The sequence below is a fragment of the Phacochoerus africanus genome, chromosome 2, assembly GCF_016906955.1.
Source record: "Phacochoerus africanus isolate WHEZ1 chromosome 2, ROS_Pafr_v1, whole genome shotgun sequence".
Taxonomy (NCBI): domain Eukaryota; kingdom Metazoa; phylum Chordata; class Mammalia; order Artiodactyla; family Suidae; genus Phacochoerus; species Phacochoerus africanus.
Window position 1 is genome coordinate 130,169,161 of NC_062545.1, and position 19,915 is coordinate 130,189,075.

At 40.9% G+C, this 19,915-nt stretch overlaps 2 protein-coding genes across 6 annotated transcripts in view; both read right to left on the reverse strand.

Annotated features, from left to right (window-relative positions):
• Positions 1 to 305: 305 nt before the first annotated feature.
• Positions 306 to 14,865, reverse strand: CCNDBP1 (cyclin D1 binding protein 1). 2 transcript variants are annotated; one of them, XM_047766563.1, is made up of 11 exons: positions 14,657 to 14,863; positions 14,377 to 14,436; positions 14,005 to 14,084; positions 9,181 to 9,262; positions 8,128 to 8,224; positions 7,887 to 7,954; positions 7,217 to 7,293; positions 6,363 to 6,643; positions 3,272 to 3,332; positions 1,704 to 1,750; positions 306 to 1,443 (listed from the first exon to the last, which is right to left on the reverse strand). In XM_047766563.1, exons 1-11 carry the CDS (start codon positions 14,763 to 14,765, stop codon positions 1,332 to 1,334), a joined length of 1,074 nt encoding a protein of 357 aa, XP_047622519.1. In that variant the 5' UTR covers positions 14,766 to 14,863; the 3' UTR covers positions 306 to 1,331. The 2 variants fall into 2 exon arrangements, with proteins under 2 accessions (XP_047622519.1, XP_047622520.1); XM_047766564.1 differs by lacking the exons at positions 7,217 to 7,293; positions 8,128 to 8,224 and having other exon boundaries at positions 14,657 to 14,865.
• Positions 14,866 to 14,957: 92 nt separating this feature from the next.
• Positions 14,958 to 19,915, reverse strand: part of TMEM62 (transmembrane protein 62) — a 35,701-nt gene continuing 30,743 nt past the window's right edge. For all 4 annotated transcript variants that reach the window (XM_047766560.1, XM_047766559.1, XM_047766562.1 and 1 more), the window contains 2 exons: positions 18,723 to 18,841; positions 14,958 to 15,803 (listed from right to left, as the gene is read on the reverse strand). In XM_047766560.1, the coding sequence (XP_047622516.1) occupies positions 15,477 to 15,803; positions 18,723 to 18,841 (446 nt within the window). In that variant the 3' untranslated portion in view covers positions 14,958 to 15,476. The remainder of the gene's footprint in view (positions 15,804 to 18,722; positions 18,842 to 19,915) is intronic.

Here is a 19,915-nt window from a genome sequence, read left to right on the forward strand (position 1 = left end):
GACCCATCACTGTCTCTGTGAGGATAAGGGTTTGATCCCTGGCCTGGCTCAGTGGGTTAAGGATCTGGAGTTGCCATGGCTGTGGTGTAGGGCCCAGCCTGTAGCTCAGATTTGACCCCTAGCCCAGGAACTTCCATGTGCTGCAAGTGCAGCTGTTAAAAAAAAAAAAAAAAATTGTGCTTACATTTGGAGACACATAGTACAGAGAATAACAATTTAAGTATGCATAAGGAAAACAAGGCTGTTCAATAAGGTGGACAAATCTTAATAACTGAGCTTGTTAACATAAAAAACAGAAGAGCCAGTTATTTTATCAGCAAAATGGGTTTATTCTGGAACAGCAAAGAACTGCAATTAGGGTCAAGAAGGTTATAGTAAAAGCCACCACAAAGGAGGAAGTTGGGAGCAGCTGTTTTGAACAACTGCTCAAATGGAGAAAAGCGAGAGTTCTGGGTGATGAGGGGTTCCCACTGCCTTAGTACCTGGGGTAGTCAATTTCTGGCAGGAGATGCAACTCACATCACTTCTATCTGGAATTCACAGTCCTTCCTGTTACTTAGAGTGGCAGTGCATGAGTGCTCCCCCTTCTGGCCTCTCGACTCCATTTTTTTTAAATTTTTTTAAATTAATTTTCTTAATTAAAAAAAATTTTTTTTCAACTCCATTTTACACAAGATTTCCCCCTATTAATTTTCACAAGCTCAATACCAAAAAATAATTTCAGAGGCACTGAGTAACCTAACCTGGAATAATATTCAGGAGAACTTGCTGGTGAGAATAACTATAAAACATGCTGAAGTACTAACAAGGCCTTTGGAGGCAACTGCTCTAAATAAAGTGTTTTTGTTCTAAATATGTTTCTGATCAGAATCAGATCTTTAGACCTATAAACCTAAACAAAAGCAATATTATAGTCTCAACCCACATATTTCTGGTAGAAAGAGACTTTGGAAGGGTACCTCAGTTAATCAAGCATTTTACTGGCACCAAGCATTTTACTGACACTATCAACATCTTTAACAAAGAAATGACATACTTTACTGCAAAAAGGGCAGCTTCCCCAGGAATCTCTGAGAGGCAACTCAAGAACAAACACTCATACAATTATCTTTTGTATCTAGCACAGAAAAATATATCATACTTAAATGGTTTATAAATAATTACTAGTATGACCTAATCAATAATCTTTTGTAATAGTGTCTCTTAATAAGTATAGACAGGAACTTCGTTTTGTTCTAGAAAGCATCCTAGCCCCACTCTAAAAGCAGACATCAGAGCTTGGCTGAGATAGTAGGAAAGGGACAGAGAAGAGTACAAATGAGCCTGAAAACTCATAATTCAACTTCATGAGTGAGCTCCTTGATTCTGTTCATGCAATGATCAACAGCATTAATAAGTAAAGGGATCCAGCTATCTTCTGGCTGTGGGGTCACATGACTTGCTCTGTGAATGGAATGGGAAAGAGAAATTAAATGTATTTACACTGACTGTCAAGGGAAAACCTATCCCCAACAGAGAGCACAGGGAAAACTACAGTAAGAAAAGCAAGTTTCTTTGCCGACACTCAGCTATTTCACAAGTGAAGATGAAAGAAAACACTATACCCACTTTCTCCTACTCCTCAAAATGGGGGTGAAGGAGTTAAGAATGACTAGACAGGTTTATTCTCAAAAAGCTATTTGGGAAGAAGTCTTCATACTCACTTTGTAATTTCCAGTGCTTTCTCTAAAACAGATACAAGTTTTGCAGCCTAGGAAAAAAACAAAGAAGTTACTCACTTTGAGCCCTACCATAAAAATGAAAGGAATAAAAAAAGAAAAGGAGAGTTAAAATATTTTAAGGAGCTCCTAAAGTTCCCATGTGGTATTGTCACTGCTGCAGCTTGGGTATTGTCACTGCTGCAGCTTGGGCTACTGCTGCAGTGCAGGTTTGATCCCTGGCCCAGGAACTTCCCCATGTTCTGGGCACTGCCAAAAAAAAGAAGTTTAAAAAATATCTTAAGGAGTTCCTGCTGCGGTGCAGCAGGCTAAGGATCTGGCATTGTCACCACTGCAGCTCAGGTCACTACTATGGTGTGGGTTTGATCGCTGGTCTGGGAACTTCTGCATGCCAAGGGTGTAACCAAAGAAAAAATATTTTAAGACTCAACTAATAAAAACTCATTGAAAAAAAAAAAGAAACCTTGGAGGAAACAGTCAAAAACAAAAATGACTGATTAGATTAGGATGGTGGGATCATGGATTATTTTTTATTTAGCAAAATCTTATTAATACCATTGCTGTAATACCTTCATAAGCTTTTTTTTTTTTAATTTAAAATAGTTTTAGAGGAGTTCCTCTAAATAAAACAGAGGAGTTCCTGTTGCGGTTCCATAGATTAAGAACCTGACTTGTATCCATGAGCATGTGGGTGATCCCTGGTCTTGCTCAGTGCATTAAGGATCCAGTGTTGCAGCAAGCTGTGATGAAGGTTGCAGATGTGGATTCCTATTCTACTCCAAGGTGTCTGTACACTGTGAAGATGCATTTGATAACTTTAATTTCCACTAATTTATCTAATAAGGGCTGATACATCTAATGGTAAAATATTAGCCATTGGCAGTTCTACTTCTCTTTCCAATAAAATGAGAGATAAGAACTTAAAGTTTATAAAAATAAGAGAATAGAACTTGAGCACAGGACCAAGGACTTGAAAGTATAATAAAATCAGATTTTTATAAAGAGATTGACTCTTCGTGGTTAAATCACACATGTATTGATATTAAAGCAAAGTGTTTTTTGTTTTTGTTTTTTGGTTGCGCCTGTGGCATGCAGAAGTTCCTGAGCAAGGGACTGAATCTGCACCACAGCAGTGACAATGCTGGATCCTTAACTGTTAGGCCACCAGGGAATTCCCAGAGCATGCTTCTGAATCACTTATTTTGGCCTATAGCAGAAATTAGAAACTTGAGATTTCAGGTTGAGAGAATCCTAAAGCACTGCGGCAATTAAGACTTTCTTTTCAAAGCAGCATTTTTCTAAGGTCTCGAGGTTTTTCTAAATAATTACCCAAGTGGTTATGGAAGAGAGTACTACTAGAGCTCATGACTACTATAATTCAAATTCAGCAAATATTTATCAAGTACAAACATATGTAAGAATTGTGACACTACTGTTGTACTTGTACCAAGCATAACAAAGAAATACATTCCCTACAGCTTAAAGGAAACACTAGTGATCACTGAAATTCTATCAGTTAGGTCTGTGGCTACTCCCTCAAAGCCAGTACTTACATTGAGTCGCACAGTCAGGTGGCACACAGGTGGGTATATGCTCAGAGCCAAATCATCCACACTAAGGGCAGAAAGCAAAAATAACCATTAATACCCCAAAAAGAGTAACAACAACAAAAAAAGCTCAGCTAAATGATTTCTAATACACAACTATGGATGCAACTAGTGAGAAAATGACTCAGAAATATCTATCGGTTCCTTAAACTGGGCAACCAATGAATAACCAATTCGACCGGTATTTACTGAATACATACACACCCTGTTTCACGAAAGAGCTAGGGAAAAAAACTCCCTTGGCCATTAGGATGGAATGTGATTAATTCAGTTAAAAACATAAGGATCTGAAACCATCAATTTATTTTTTTTTTTGCATCAAAACTATTAATTTTATTTTATTTATTTAGTCTTTTTGCCTTTTTTTTTATTATTTATTATTTTTTTCCCACTGTACAGCAAGGGGGTCAGGTTATCCTTACATGTATACATTACAATTACATTTTTCCCCCACCCTTTCTTCTGTTGCAACATGAGTATCTAGACAAAGTTCTCAATGCTATTCAGCAGGATCTCCTTGTAAATCTATTCTAAGTTGTGTCTGATAAGCCCAAGCTCCAGATCCCTCCCACTCCCTCCCCCTCCCATCAGGAAGCCACAAGTCTCTTCTCCAAGTCCATGATTTTCTTTTCTGAGGAGATGTTCATTTGTGCTGGATATTAGATTCCAGTTATAAGTGATATCATATGGTATTTGTCTTTGTCTTTCTGGCTCATTTCACTCAGTATGAGGTTCTCTAGCTCCATCCATGTTGCTGCAAATGGCATTATGTCATTCTCTTTGATGGCTGAGTAGTATTCCATTGTGTATATATACCACATCTTCCGAATCCAATCATCTGTCGATGGACATTTGGGTTGTGAAACCATCAATTTAATAACTGACACAGGCAGGGTTCATCCCTGAATGCCACTAAAATGGGCACCACTTTAACCAAGCAATCAATTTAGGACCACCAATAATGGGACAAACTAATAACTATGTGCCTCCCTGATATAATGCAATGAAAAGCACATTCTTGCCAAAAAATGTTTAAACTGAATATAATCTATAATCATGAGAAAACAATCACATGAATCCAGACCTTTGGATTTTCTAAAAGGCAATTGATCTAGATTCTGTAAAAATGTCAATGTCAAAAAAGGTTAAAAATGGACTTCCCACCATGGTGCAGCGGAAACAAATCCGACTAGGAACCATGAGGTTGCAGGTTCAATCCCTGGCCTTGCTCAGTGGGTTAAGGATCCGGCGTTGCCATGAGCTGTGGTCTAGGTTGCAGACATGGCTCAGATCCTGCATTGCTGTGGCTGTGGCTGTGGCCGGCAGCTACAGCTCCAATTTCACCCCTAGCCTGGGAACCTCCATGTGGTACAGGTACAGCCCTAAAAAACAAAACAAAAAAAAGTTAAAAAAAAAAGGCTAAAAAGGACAGAGACTATTCTAGTTGCAAGAGACCAAAGAGGGGAAAAAAAAGAAAAAAGCTGTCAGAAATTTTACAGACAACTGGAGAAATGTAAATATTAGGTAATGCTGTTATATTCAGTGATAAATTTCTTATATGTAACACGAAGAATAAGCATAAGAATGTCTGTTCTTAGGCGATACATGCTGAAATTTAGGGGTGAAATATCATCAATATCTGCAACTTACTCTCAAATGGTTCAGGGATAAAAATGCTACATCTAATTATAGAGAAATAAATTAATACAGAAAAAAATGTGAATACTACCACCTCACACTGGTCAGAATGGCTATCATTAATAAACCTAAAAATAACAATGCTAGAGAGGCTGTGCAGAAAAGGGAACTCTCCTACAATGTTGGTAGAAATGTAAAATGTTAAAACCACTATGGAAAACAGTATGGAGGTTCCTCAGAAAACTAAATGTAGAACTACCATATGACCCAGCAATTGCACACATGAGCACATATCCGGACATAACCATAATTCAAAAAGTTACATGCACTCGTACACTCACAGCAGCCCTATTCACAATAGCCAAGATAGGGAAACAACCTAAATGTCCATCGACAGATGAATGGATTAAGAAAATGTGGTACATACACACGATGGAACACTACTCAGCCATAAAAAAGAATGAAATAATGCCATGTCCAGCAACATGGATGCAAACAGAGAATCGCATATAAGTGAAGCAAGTCAGAAAGAGAAAGACAAATCCCATATGATATCACTTATATGTGTAATCTAAAACATGGCACAAGTGAACCTATCTACAGAACAGAAATAGACTCACAGACATAGAAAACAGACTTGTGGTTGCCAAGAGGGAGGGAGGGGGATGGATGGGGATATTTGGTGTTGGTGGATGAAAACTATTACATTTAGAATGGATAAGCAATGAAGTTTACTATACAGCACAGGAAACTATATCCAATCTCTTCGGATAGAACATGATGGAAGATAGCATGAGATAAAGAGTGTGTGTCTGTGACTGGGTCAGCAGAAATTGGCACAATATTGTAAATCAACTATACTCTAAATTTTAAAACAGATTTTTTTTTTTTTTTAAAAAGGAGTTCTCATTGTGGCTCAGCAGTAACGACCCCAACTAGCATCCATGAGGACGCAGGTTTGATCCCTGGCCCAGCTCAGTGGGTTAAGGATCCAGTGGTGCCATGAGCTTCGGTGCAGGTCACAGACATGGCTCGGATCTGGTGTTGCTGTGGCTGTAGTATAGGCCAGCAGCTGCAGCTCCAGCTGACCCCTAGCCTAGGAACTTCCATAATGCCACAGGTGTGCTGCTAAAAAGAAAAAATAAATACATTTATTGGGGGGAGGAAAAAGGGACTAAAAAAGAATAGCACCAAAACAGACTGAAAGAAAAAAAGAGAAGAAATGTGAACAAGAGGTGACTCTAGATGGAGATAGAGGTACTCACTGCAATACTTTTTCAACTTTTCTGTTGGTTTGAACATTTTCAAAATAAGAATTGGGAAAAAAATAGGGAGGTGACAGTGCAAGCTGAGCTCAGAATGCTGCTGCTTGGCTGCTTCAAGTGGACATCACACTTACCTAGGGCTGATCTCATCAGAAATGTCCACAATGTCATCCAGCTGGGCCACCTGATCCTTCTTCCCATTCTCTGCCACTGAGAGCCGGATTTTCTTCAGGCAGGCTTTGGATGCTCTCACCAGCGCAAGGCATGGGATTATGAGCTCCTGATCCTCCTCCGACCAATATGAGTCCCGATTGTTTGGACATCCCAAAATACCCTCCTCATCTCCATGGTTGTCAGAGTTGTCCTCCTCAATGTCATTCAAAAGGCCACAGTAAGGATCACATTCTTCCACGGCCTAAGACATATCATGTGAATGCCAAGGAGAAAAGGAAAAAAAAAAAATCATTTGTACTTTGAGCATTATGCCTACCCTGTCCCCAAACTTCAGCCAGCTACTTCACTCATGGCTACAGAGTTGAATCACTTCATAAATGCTGTTCTGACTCTCCTGGTACCAATCACAGGACAGGAATGAGGATGGCACCTATGTGACTGATACTCAGGACACCTCTCTCTCTCTCTTCCCCCCCTTTTTTTAAGGGCCACATGTGTGGCATATGGAAATTCCCAGGCTAGGAGTCAAATTAGAGCTGCAGCTGCTGGCCTATGCCACAGCCACAGCAATGCCAGATCTGAGCCACATCTGCCACCTACACAGCCGCTTGCGGTAATATTGGATCCTTAACACACTGAGCGAGGCCAGAGATGGAACCCACATTCTCATGGATACTAGTTGGGTTCTTAACTGAGGGTTCTCAACTGTGGCTGAGCCACAATGGGAACACCCACTCCTCTCTCCATAACCAATGCTCATCTACTAGTCACAGAGGTGCCTTCCAATGACCAGCAAAGAGAGAGGTCCCCTCACCTGCTCCATTTCCTCATGTGCATCCTTTACAAGATTCACACTCTTGGTCAATACTGAAAGGGCTGCAGCTTTGTTATCTATGAGTGAAGAAACAGGAGCACTAAAATTAGAGGAGAAACCCAACAATTCTAAGTCTGCAAAAAGCAAGAAACTATTCTCATTTGAAGGGAGCACCAAGGACAGTCAATGAGGGCAGCAGTTGAACGTAAAATTCTTCTCACATACATCCTCTGGGTACCCAGACAGAGAGCTAAAGAGCCTTTTGTCTTTCCCCACAAGAAGAAATAAAATGGTCACATGATGTTTCTCATCATGATCCTCTTGGATGACTACTGCTTTTAGCTTAGTGGGCTCTACTTCAGAACCGCTTCAGTGTCCCCCCCAGATCAGGACCAGAAGAGCAAACCACATTCATTCAACAAGAGACAGAGCCACAGCCAGAAGGTGTCTGAAGTATGAGAGTATCATGAAGTATGAATTTAGACGTATGAGAGCTAAAAAGACTGGTAAAAAGTATTAATACCTATTTTTTGAAATTGCCGATAAACTAGATCTATTCCACTAAGCTCTTAAGTTAAAATACATATATATTACAAAACTGGAAGCTAGATATGACAGGTCTGTCCGCTCTGGCCAGCAGAGTCAATGCCCACATCCCATTCTCACCCACCTCTTGGGATTTTAGGCACTTTCTGGCACGCATCCCAGACACTGTTGTAGGAAATGAGGTTCTCAGGGCTGGAGAAATGAATCAATAAGAATGAATCAATAACCTAAGTTCCTGTCTCAAAAAGGTCTTCCTGCTGGTCATTACTCTCAGCTATCAGTAACTTCACTGTTAAAATGAGTTTTTCCCCCTCCCAGAAGCAAGGAGCCCCATTAACTGATAATCCAAACCGTGGCATCACTACCTCTGCGTTGGAGTGACGTAAAGCATTTCCACAAGCTGAGCCATGCCATCCACAATGTCAAGAGTGGCACTCCTTACCAGCTTTCTCAAGGTGGTTCCTGCAGCCAAAACCAATGACTAAGCAGCCTGGCCTTCTTTCCAGAAGTCACCATCTGCTTTCCTGAGAGTCTAAGTCCTATAGCATTTGAGGTAATGTGCACCCACATGCTTTAACTGGAGTGCCAACCCAAAACTCACGTTTTATTTACATCCCAATGTCATTTTCTTGCTCCTCCCACCATTCCTTACTGGTATTTTCCAAAAGAGATCTGAAACAAGATCTTTCCATGGCAGCATGTACTCAATCATTAAAAACAGTGGTTCCTTGACAATTGTGGATAAAACACTTCAAGTTTAAAAAATGTGAGTAGCCCTGAAGATCCATAAGACATGTACTCAATTTATAATCGTGGCATGAGGATATTGGCAACATCTCTGAAGCACTGGGACACAGGTTTGATCCCCAGCCAGAACAGTTGGTTAAGGATTTGGCATTGCCACAGCTGCAGCATAGGTCACAACTGCAGCTTGGATCTGATCCCTGGCCCAGGAATTCTATATGTCACAGGGCAACAAAAAGGAAAAATAATAATTGCAGCATGATTATAATGAAGGCATGAATATACAGGGGAGGCTGGAGACCTCTTAACTTACAAAGGAGATAGAAATAGGATGTGATATAATATGGGTGGAGAAGCCCCGGGATGGCTGTGGCCTGGGTATGCCTAATATCCAGCCAGCATCTGTGGTGGTTATAACAGGTTGGAGAGAGAGGAGCCTGTGAGAATTAAAAACCTTAGAATCAGGGTAGATGGGAAGAGACCATCTGTATCTTAGCACAAAGGCTTACTTATGAGGTCACTTATGTCATAAATTTAAACTTTGATTGAATTTTATGGGAGAGTTACATCACATGACCAAATTGCGGTAAAGGTACAAGTGTCAGGACATAAGCTATCGTATTAGCAAACATCTATCCCATAAACCGAATGCTCACGTCTGTAGAGAGGCTTACCCTGATCCTTGGGAAGCGAATAGTATGCTGCAATAATTGCCTTGATGGCAGCATGGACTTGTTCACAGAATCTCTGGGTTTCCTAGGAGGTGATGAACCAATTTCAGAATGAAAAAGGGAAATGAATTAGATCATTGTGGTCAGCCCATCTACCATGGAAGAGCACAAACATCTGTATAGCATCATGAAACATTTTCTGAAGTCCTATTATAAGTTAGGCCTTGTGCTATTCTCATCACATACCCGAGAGGAGTTCGCTGAACACCAGTTACTGAGGTGACAACTCAATAAGACATTAAGAAAGAGCAGGAAAAACTTATTCCTGATACTCTATATCCCAAGATACTTGTGATCTGCTTTAAGATAGTCACTGTATCTTAGACCTGGAGTTGGTAAATTAGGGCCCTTGGGCCCAATCAGGTATACTGCCAGTTTCGTAAATAAACTTTTACTGGGACACAACCACACTCTTTCATTTACATACTGTCTACAGTTGTGTTTGCACTACAAGGGCAGTGTCGAGTTCTTAGCCTGCATAGCCTAAAATGTTTACTATCCGGCCCTTTACGGAAGAAGTCTGCCAACCCTATCTTAGATGGTTAAGCAGTTGTCTGTCTCTCTGCCTCTTTGTCTTTGTCTGTCTGATCCTAATAGAATCTCAATATATCTAAAGGTCATTAGCATGGATTCTACAATGCTCAGTTTTGACTATTTTCCTCCTGTGCAGACACTGGCTTTCTCTTATCTCCCTTGTCCTCATTTCTCTGCTAAATTCTAAGCCAGTGCTATGCAAAATAGGCTCCACGGATTGATGCCAGTCCATAAATGGTCTGTTACCAGTCTGGGATGGGTAAGTACAATGATTCAGAGTATTTAGAAACTTTTATGGCAACTTGACATTGCTTCAACATCCAAACCATAATTTCATAAAAATACCATTCTGTATGGACTGGAATTAACAAAACCATTCTTCAATAGAACTAACCTGCCGAAATCCTAAGAAAACAATTATGATTCAAATAAAATCATATTCTAATTTTTCATCTGTGAGTAAAAAAACACTGGCCTGAACATGTACAGAAAAATAGTTCTATTCTACCTCCTCGTGGAATCTTACTAGCTGTGAATTTTAGCAACAAGTCCTAAGTGTATTTGAAAGAAAGGGCTCTCAGTAGATAAGAAAAATAAGGTAATATTACTACTCCCTTTGAAATAAAGATTAACTTTCTTCCACAATGCTTTTAAAGTACTCTCATACAACTCTCTTTTTTTTTTTGTCTTTTTGCTATCTTTTGGGCCGATCCTGAGGCATATGGAGGTTCCCAGGCTAGGGGTCTAATCGGAGCTGTAGCTGCCAGCCTATGCCAGAGCCACTGCAACTCGGGATCCGAGCCACGTCTGCAACCTACACCACAGCTCATGGCAACGCCGGATCGTTAACCCACTGAGCAAGGGCAGGGATCGAACCCGCAACCTCATGGTTCCTAGTCGGATTCGTTAACCACTGCGCCACGACGGGAACTCCACAACTCTCATTTTTCACACAAATCTCTGAGATATGTAAGGAGAGAGAGTTTATTACTATAGGTGCAGCAAAATAATATTTTTTCCTTTTTTTGCTGAAGAAATCAATGTTTTTATTGGCTTACAATGTTCTGTTAGTTTCAGGTGTACAGCTAAATGACTCAGCTTTATACACACGCGCACACACATATACATATGAAGAGGAGATGGAGATATAAACTTTTTAACACATTTAACTTTGATATGTTTTGACTTTTATATTGATACATGATTACTAATATAAAAAGAAAAAATATGTAAAAATAATTCCATATAAAAAGAGTACTAGCGTTCTCGTGGCTCAGAGGAAACGAATCTGACTAGGAACGATGGGATTGCAGGTTTGATCCCTGGCCTCGCTCAGTGGGTTAAGGATCCAGTGTTGCCGTGAGCTGTGGTGCAGGCCAGCAGCTACAGCTCCAATGTGACTACTAGCCTGAAAACCTCCATATGCCACAGATGCAGCCCTAAAGAGACAAAAAAAAAAAAAAATGGAGTTCCCATTGTGGCACAGTGGTTAACGAATCCGACTAGGAACCATGAGGTTGTGGGTTTACTCCCTGGCCTTGCTCAGTGGGTTAAGGATCCAGCGTTGCTGTGAGCTGTGGTGTGGGTCGCAGACACAGCTCTGATCCCACATTGCTGTGGCTCTGGCGTAGACCGGTAGCTACAGCTCTGATTCAACCCCTAGCCTGGGAACCTCCATATGCCACGGGAGCGGCTCAATAAAAGGCAAAAAGACAAAAAAAAAAAGACAAAAAATATATATACTTTTGCAAATGGCATTATTTTATTTTTTTATGGATGCCATTTGCAGCAACATGGATGAACCTATCATACTAAATGAAGTTAGACAGTGAAAGGCAAACATCATATCACTTATAAATGGAATCAAAAAAAAGGATACAAATGAACTTATTCATAGAACAGAAGCTGACTCTCAGATTGAAAAAAAGTCTGGGAGAATGGACTGGGGGTTTGGGATTGACATATTCACAGTGAGATATATGGAATGACTGGCAACAGACTTGCTGTATAGCACACAGAATTCTACTCAATATTCGGTGATAATCTGTGGAAAAAGAATCTGAAAGAGAATGAGTGTGTGTACATGCATAATTGAATCACTTTGTTGTACTACGGAAATCATCAAAACACTGTAAATCAACTGTACTTCAATAAAATCTTTAAAAATGAAAAAAATTTTTTTCATTTCAAAACATCTAGATATACAGACTAAGAGAATTAAAGTATTGACTATAAAAATAAAATAAGGCAATGAATACACCATTTTAAAATAAAATTATTTCTAAATTAAGTTTAACTAGTTCAAGAAAAACTGGACATAGAGCATACCTGGCCACAGCCAACAATATTTACTTTCAAGGTTTTTATACTAAAGCATACACTCTTTTATCTAGCAATTCCATTTTTAGGAATTTTTACTGATATACAGATATAAACAAAGATTGTATTAGGCAATCTAGAACAGCACTGTTTATAACAGTTACAAGTTGGAAACAGCTTAAATGTCCACACAGTACTGGTTAAATAAACTATGGTTGGCAGTTCCCATCATGGTGCAGTGGCAAGGAGCCCGACTAGGATCCATGAGGATGCGGGTTTGATCCCTGCCCTTGCTCATTGGGTTAAGGATTGCTCCACTGTGAGCTGTGGTGGAGGTCGCAGATGCAACTTGGATCTGGCTTTGCTGTGGCTGCGGTGTAGGCTGGCAGCTACAGCTCCAATTGGACCCCTGGCCTGGGAACCTCCATATGCCGCAGGTGCAGCCCTACAGAAGACCAAAAAAAAAAAAAAAAAAAAAAAAGACAAACATAAACTATAGTTATATCCACACTATTGAATATCACACAGCCATTACAAAGAATTGAGCAACTTTATACCTACTTCTAAAAATCAATTTTCAAGCTATGTTGTTAAATTTTTTTTAAAAAAAGGAAAGTCCAGAAAAATGTTTAAGATATTTTACCATAAAAAGTAGGCACATACACGTTAAGTGGGTATATTCATAGTATATATAGGGAATAACACAAAAGGAATAAGCGAGGGGAGATATAAACTTTTCAGCACACTTAATTTAGGTTTTGATATCTTTTGAATTTTATACTAATTCATCATTACTAATTATAAAAAATAATTCAATATAGAAAAGGTGTTTTGTAGTATAACAGAATAGGTGTAGCTTAGACATGAGACAGAACCTAATTTATTTTGTTTTTGTTTTTGGCTGGGCCCACAGCATGCCAAAGTTCCTGGGCCAGGGATGGAACACTTGCCACAGCTATAACCAGAGCCACAGCAGTCACAATGCCAGATCCTTAACCTGCTGAGCCACAAGAGAATCCCAGAACCTAATTTTAATCCTAGCACCCCTACTTATCTACCTTAACCGAAGCCTTTGAGCCTGCTTGTTCATCTGTCAAATAGGGATCATGTATCTGAAAACACCCAGTAAATAGCAAGTGCTTAAAATAAAAAATTATCAGAAAGGAAATAACCAGGATGAACCTCAAAATGAACCAATATTGAGGTTCATTTTGAACCTCATTGAACTCACTGAAGTTCCCATTGTGGCTCAGTGGTAACAAACCCAACTAGTATCCATGAGGACTCGAGTTCCACCCTGGCCTCGCTCAGTGGATTAAGAATCCAGCGTTGCTATGAGCTGTGGTGTAGGTCTCAGACTGGCTTGGATCTGGTGTGGCTGTGGCTGTGGCATAGGCTGGCAGCTGCAGCTCCAATTCGGCCCCTAGCGTGGGAACTTCCATATGCCACAGGTACAGCCCTAAAAAGCAAACACAAAAAAAGAACCAATGTTTAGAAGAGCTGCCTACTCCATGTCAAGTACTGCACCTGACAACTTGGTTTTCAGAATATTCCTGTGATATGAGAACTCTTGAGGTTAATGTTCCTATGAAGTCAATAAGATATGCAATCTTACTTGACAGATGAGAAAACTAAATTCCACGCTAAGGAGTTTCCTGATCTCCTAGCAATTAAGGATTTGGTGTTGTCACTGCTGTGGCTCATGTTTGATTCCTGGCCTAGGAACTTCGGAGAGCTGCGGGTGCAGGAAGGAAAGAAAGAAAGAAAGGAGGAAAGAAGAAAGTCCGGGAGAAAGGGAGGGTGGGAGGAAGAAAGAAAGAAATCCCTTGCTTTGAGTGTAAAACATGAAAGAAAATGAAAGGATTCCTAAAGAATAAAGAGGCACTACAAGGATTCCAGAAAAGTAAAGCCCACCTGAGGAGATGGCAGTGGAAGTCGGGAAAAGACTACGGTCAGAGTAGTGGCTTCCGTGGACACTGTCACAGCTGCCTCATCTGGGAAGAGTCAGAGGAGGAGGCAGAAGCCAGTATGTTAGTGCCAAACGGATAAGGCTGCAGCTGCTGGACGGGCTGTGAAGATAACACGTTCCCTCTCCACCCTTGCCGGCTTAGACGTCTCAAAACACCTCCAAAAATCAGTGTTTTAAATCTCAACCTCAGAGATGCCGAGAATGGGTAAGATGAGGTATCCCCACAGAGGGGACAGGCCGGGGAAAAGCAGGAAGGAAAGGGACAGGGACAATTGAAGAGATGAGAGATGACAGTCTCCAACAAGAGAGGCACTCACTGAATCTTCTCCAAAAGGTCTCCGGATTAAACTCCTTGGTAGTCTCCCGGGCTTCGCCGACTAGTGGGTTTGGCGTGTGGGCCGCGCCACCGCAAAAGGAAGAGCACAGGTAAGCGGCGCTACCTGAGGCCCCCACTTCCTCCGCTCCCGCCGGGCCCTGCCGCCCTCCCCTCCCCCGACTCCCCCATCCCTCGCTCCCTGGTGCCGCCGCCGCCCTGGCCTGGCTTCTCCCTGCCCACGCCGGGCCCTGTGGGGGCCCGTCTCCGCTGTGTCAGCTCACCCCGCACTCCAGGAAGGAGCAACCGAAGCTCCTCTGCTAGGTGCCGGAGCTGCTCCGAAGGCACAGCCAGGGTGGGGACTGGAGCATCAGGGGGAACTGCATTCGCCATCCCAGTAGGACTCTGGGAGCCAGCGGACTTAGCTGCCGCGGAAGCCGCCTGAGCCGCACAGCCGTAGCCACTCCACTTCCGGGTGTCACGGATGCGGGTTCGCTTCCGGCAACAAGAGGAGCCGCCCGCCCCGCCCCGGCGTGACTCCTCCCCCGCGCCGGGCCCTGACCACACACGCAAGGCCACGCCGAGTTATTTCTTATTCATTATTCATTTATTTGATTAGTGGCAAACACCTCCGACTGAGGAAGCAGAGAACCCTGTCGGAAAAGAGGACCAGGAACTAATCAAGGGTAGTCAGGGTCAGGCCCAAGTTTGCACTGGTTCCCTGCCCCTCAAGTGGTGGCGCCCTTGTCCCCTGCTGAGTTCCAGACACTGTGCTAGGTACTTTACATGAGGTAACGTTAAAAAAACACTGGGTTCACATACTACCATACACACCAGCTCCTGCCCTGTGGATCTCCTAGATTAGGGCTCTCTCTTCACAAAAGTAAATCAACCTTCTGCCTTCTTAGGGAAGGAAGGAATCATGGCATTATTTAGAGATTTTTTTCCTGCAGTCCATTATGCAGGAATCAGTAGTGGGGAATCCCCCCAACTCCCAGGTGGCCAAGAAACAGCAGCTCCCTGAAGCTTGCCTACTAGTATTGGCCTTCCGCCTGTTTCGGGGGGCAGAGGCCTGGGCTAGAGCTGGATGATGAGACATGGCCTTCAGGAACTCAGGTGGCTTTTTAACTGCACTATGAAGGTTCCAAGTTCTGTGGAGTTCAGTGTCCACACACAACGAATGAGAACAGGTGTCACCAGTGTCAGCCAGGTCCGCAAAGGGGAGAATAATAAAGCTAGAGTGCCATATGTCATATGAAGAAAGTAGCAGGAATAAATCTGCCAGATGTACAGCAGTAACATAAGTAGATGAACAGGTATAATTTTCAAGTATTTTCCTTGACGGAGATGAGACCTGAAGTTGTGACCAAAGCACCGCTGCAGCAAACTCCAACACAGGTAAGCCATCAAGGGGATGTTAAAAAACACCAGCTGGAAAGAGCAGAACAGAACCATTAGATTATGAGCAAGTCCTGGAGGAGTTGGGTCTCACTAACACATTATTGGTGGCTCCTAAAAATATACTGCTTTCTCTCTTGGGAGTTAATAATCTGATTCATTATGTTTCAATCACACTTGCTTATAACACTTGCAATTTTTAGTTAGCTGTTTATTTGCCTGTATCCTTTCATTCACATTAAAGGCATTTTATTTATGTGAAAGCGGCAAATAATGTTTAAGTATATACAATACTCTTTTTTTTTTTAGGCAGAGTGAGGGTGGATAGGGTATCAATATTTTCTCTTCCTATATGTTTATTTGAAGTAGCATAATGAATACTGGAATATAAAATTGGAAGATTTAAGTTATAATCCAAGTTCAACCACTACATGCATCATTCATTCATCAAAGCACCCATTATATGGCAGGCACTGTGCTAGGCTCTAGGCAAGGGACACGCTTGTGAACAAGTCGGAAAAGATGAATCGTAAAGCTTACATTCTAACAGGCAGAAGAGAAACCTCCCCAGAAAGGAGGGGAAAGATAATTACAGATTGTGGGAAATTCAATAAGAAACTAACTGGGTCACAGGAAGGTAACTGGGAAATGGGCTCTCTAAGGCATGAGGACAGAAAGTGGAAGGAAGTGCATTCCAGGCAGAAGAAACAAATGAAAAGCCCAGATAGAGGTGGGAGAGGTCTTGGCCTATTTAAGGCCAATGGGCCTGGAACATGATAAGTCAGGTGGAAACTGGGGCAGTCAGTAGGACCCAGATCATGTTACTGATCTGCTTAAAGCTTTTAAGTTGAGAAGTGTGTGAGCTGATTAAGATTTTAAAAGGACCGCAGTGCATGCTCTGTGACGAACTGACAACAGGGAGGCAAGAGCAGCAGTGGGAGACCAGTTAGGGGGTGACTGCAGTAGCCCAGGCAAGAAATAATTATGACAAAAGTGGTGGTAAAAGTAATAGAGAAAAGAGGTGGATTCAAGACATGTATTGGAGATAGATCAAACAAGGTGCTACTTGCTGATGAGCTAGGTATAAATGTGAATGAAGGGGAAGAATTGGAGATAATTCTGGAGAAGACATATCCTGAATGATTTATTGAAATTGGAAAGAACAGGGGGAGGAATAAGTTGAGGGATAAAAAATTAAAGATCCTGTCAGACTGAACTTCTTTGCAGAACAGATGCTGATTCACAGATATTGAAAAACTTATGGTCTCTGGAGGAGACAGTTTGGTGGGTGGGGGGATGTGCTTGGGTTATGGGATGGAAATCCCATGAAATTGGATTGTTATGATCATTATATAACTACAGATGTGATAAATTCATTTGAGTAATAAAAAAAAATAAAAAATAATAATAAAGGTCCTGTCAGAGGTATAGTATTAAATTGAGATTCTTGTTAGACAGCTAAGGAAGATGAGAAATGACAGTTGGATAAACAGGCATATGAGGTGCAGAGAAGAGGTATAGGTCAGAGACATAATGAATTTGGGAGCCATGGGCCTAGCGGATACATAAATTCCACTATTAGTGTACTATTTATTAAAATGGGACTATAAGCTCACCTTTTGGTAAGGCTCAGGTTTTACTCAGAATAAGAGTATTTCTGAGAGACAGCCTCCATCTACATAACAGAAAACTGAACAAGACTTGGATCTACACACATATGAAATGCTGCCATATAGAAAACGTTCTGGCCTGTGGTCCGTGTTCACTAGGCAGAGGTCTTCCCTATTTGTCTTTAATCCTGCTGATCATGTTTTACTGCCCTCTTATCTCATTTTGACAATGTTTTTGGATCTCTTTCAAAACCTCAGATCATCACCTCAGGTTTTGGTTCTCTAGCCCCATTAAGTGAAAGCAATAAATATTAGGTAAATAATGCATTTTTGTTTTGTCTTATTAGGGCTGCACCTGTGGCATGTGGAAGTTCCCTGGCCAGGGGTCTAATCGGAGCTGCAGCCGCCACAGTAGCGCCACAGCAATGCCAGATCTGAGCCAGGTCTGTGACGTACACCACAGCTGATGACAACTCTGGATCCTTAACCCACTGAGCGAGGCCAGGGATCGAACCTGGGTCCTCATGAATACTAGTCAGGTTTGTTACTGCTGAGCCACAACGGGAACTCCAGTAAATAGTTTTCAAACCAATTTATAGAGATTTGCTATAGATCAGGGGTTTCTGGTGTATGTTTGTTTCTTTTAAAGGAATCTTAATCCAATGTTAACCTAATATATCCATGTTTCCCAAACAAGTGTACCACTAAGACATCACTAGAAAGCTTCTATTGGGTAACTGAATTCACTTCTCTTTTTTTTCTTTTTTTCTTTTTTGGCCTCACCAGAGGCATATGGAAGTTCTCAAGCCAGGGACTGAATCTGAACTGCAGCTGCGACCTACACCACAGCTGTGGCAGTGACAGATCCTTAACCCACCTCACTGGCCAGGGATCAGACTTGGGCCACTGCAGAAAGAGTGCCAGATCCTTAACCCGTTGTGCCACAGTGGGAACTCCCCACTTTTCTTATCCATTTTTCCTTTCTTCCTTCTTCATTATCATAATCAATTTTGGTTTACTTAGAAGACTATCATTTATTCTATCATTGTCAATGAAAAAGTACAATGAAACAAACAGCAAAAACAAAAATCTCTTGTACCTCTTATAAACCTGCCTGCCAAAAATCTATTATTTTAAATGTCTATAAGAGAGAGGTGGAAGAAAGAGCTAAGGAAGCACTCTGAAAGCAAACAAAACATCAGATACTAAATACTGCCCTGCTAGTAAATTAGGAAGCATGACCTATGGTGTTTAATTTAGGATTCTCGATTTAACTCATAACTATTACACAATTAGTCCACCAAGGCCAAGATGTTCTTAATTTGAATTTCTGACTTCTTACCTGGAGAATTCCAAATATAAACGTTAGGCTGCCTGGTAGGAAATGTCCATCAACAAAGATCCCAAAGGAAAAGCAGCAGCCCAATTTGCCTTTAGTGATTTCACCAACAAACCATGGTCCTGAAAGAGGCAATGAACAGGAAAGGAGGCTAAATAATCAGAACTTTGATTATATACATCATAAGATGCATTTATAGGAATAATGAAATATGAGACTAGTCATCTATAAGCATTTATTTGCATAGCTCTTCTTCTTTACTAACCTCTATGTTAGTAAAGAAGAAGAAAAAATATGACCCTTAACCATCCTGTATAACAATATTGGTTATATGGTATCCTAGCTAACCAATTATTTGCTTCTTTGCTCCACATTTCTCTAGATTATAAAAGTGTCTTGAGTATGTGCTCTGCCTGGAATAGATTCCAGAAACAGACTGAAGTACCTTCATAAATTTTAGAAGATTCTGTTGCAGTAGTAATGCAGTAAACACTTCCTTTAAGACCAGAGAGGTACTCCATACATACCAGAATTAATTTTCCAAATAACTGAGATTTACTCTTTTAAGCAATAAGACTTCAACCACTTTAATCATTATAAAATATAGATTCTTTTATTTCTTATTAATATTAATGAGTATATTTTAACCTTTCCTTGCTGACCCACCCCCATTATTTTTATATATCAGCTATCTACTCAGGGTTAACATGTACAAAGTTTAACTTGCTTCTTTATTTTAATTTTACACTTGAAATGCAAGAATGACTTTTCCCTTCCCCCTGTTATTACTTACTGCCCCTTCTCAGTATGCAGGCTTCTGGAACTCTATTGCAATACCATCATTCACTGGTAAGAGTAGAGTTTGACTTTAAAAAGTCATAGGTAATTTTCTCAGATATATATTATATATACTCCATTAGACACATACTGATTTTAAAAAGTGTTTTCCCTTCAAGTTTCAGCTTTTAAAAATAGAACAACTCCCTTCTAATGTTTTCTTTTACAGCCATGAACCAAATCACTTGGTTTGCCTCTTGGTGGAAGACAAGCCACTTCACCCTATCTTCTAACAAGGAAACCAGCCTCCAGAGGGGAATCTGCCATAGTTTGTTATACAGGATGGTTAAGGGTCATATTTTTTCTTTAACTACTTTCTCTTCTCTGGTAGGAGTTAACTAATGAGGAAAGAAAAGTCC

Excerpts from the sequence above, each read along its gene's own strand:
- CCNDBP1 (XM_047766563.1), bottom strand. The coding sequence starts at position 14,765 with ATGGCGAATGCAGTTCCCCCTGATGCTCCAGTCCCCACCCTGGCTGTG. Across the intron at positions 3,333-6,362 it reads TCTGATGAGATCAGCCCTAG|TGTGGATGATTTGGCTCTGA; the intron begins GTAAGTGTGATG and ends TTCTGCCCTTAG. Across the intron at positions 1,751-3,271 it reads ACCTGACTGTGCGACTCAAT|GCTGCAAAACTTGTATCTGT; the intron begins GTAAGTACTGGC and ends TTTTTTTCCTAG.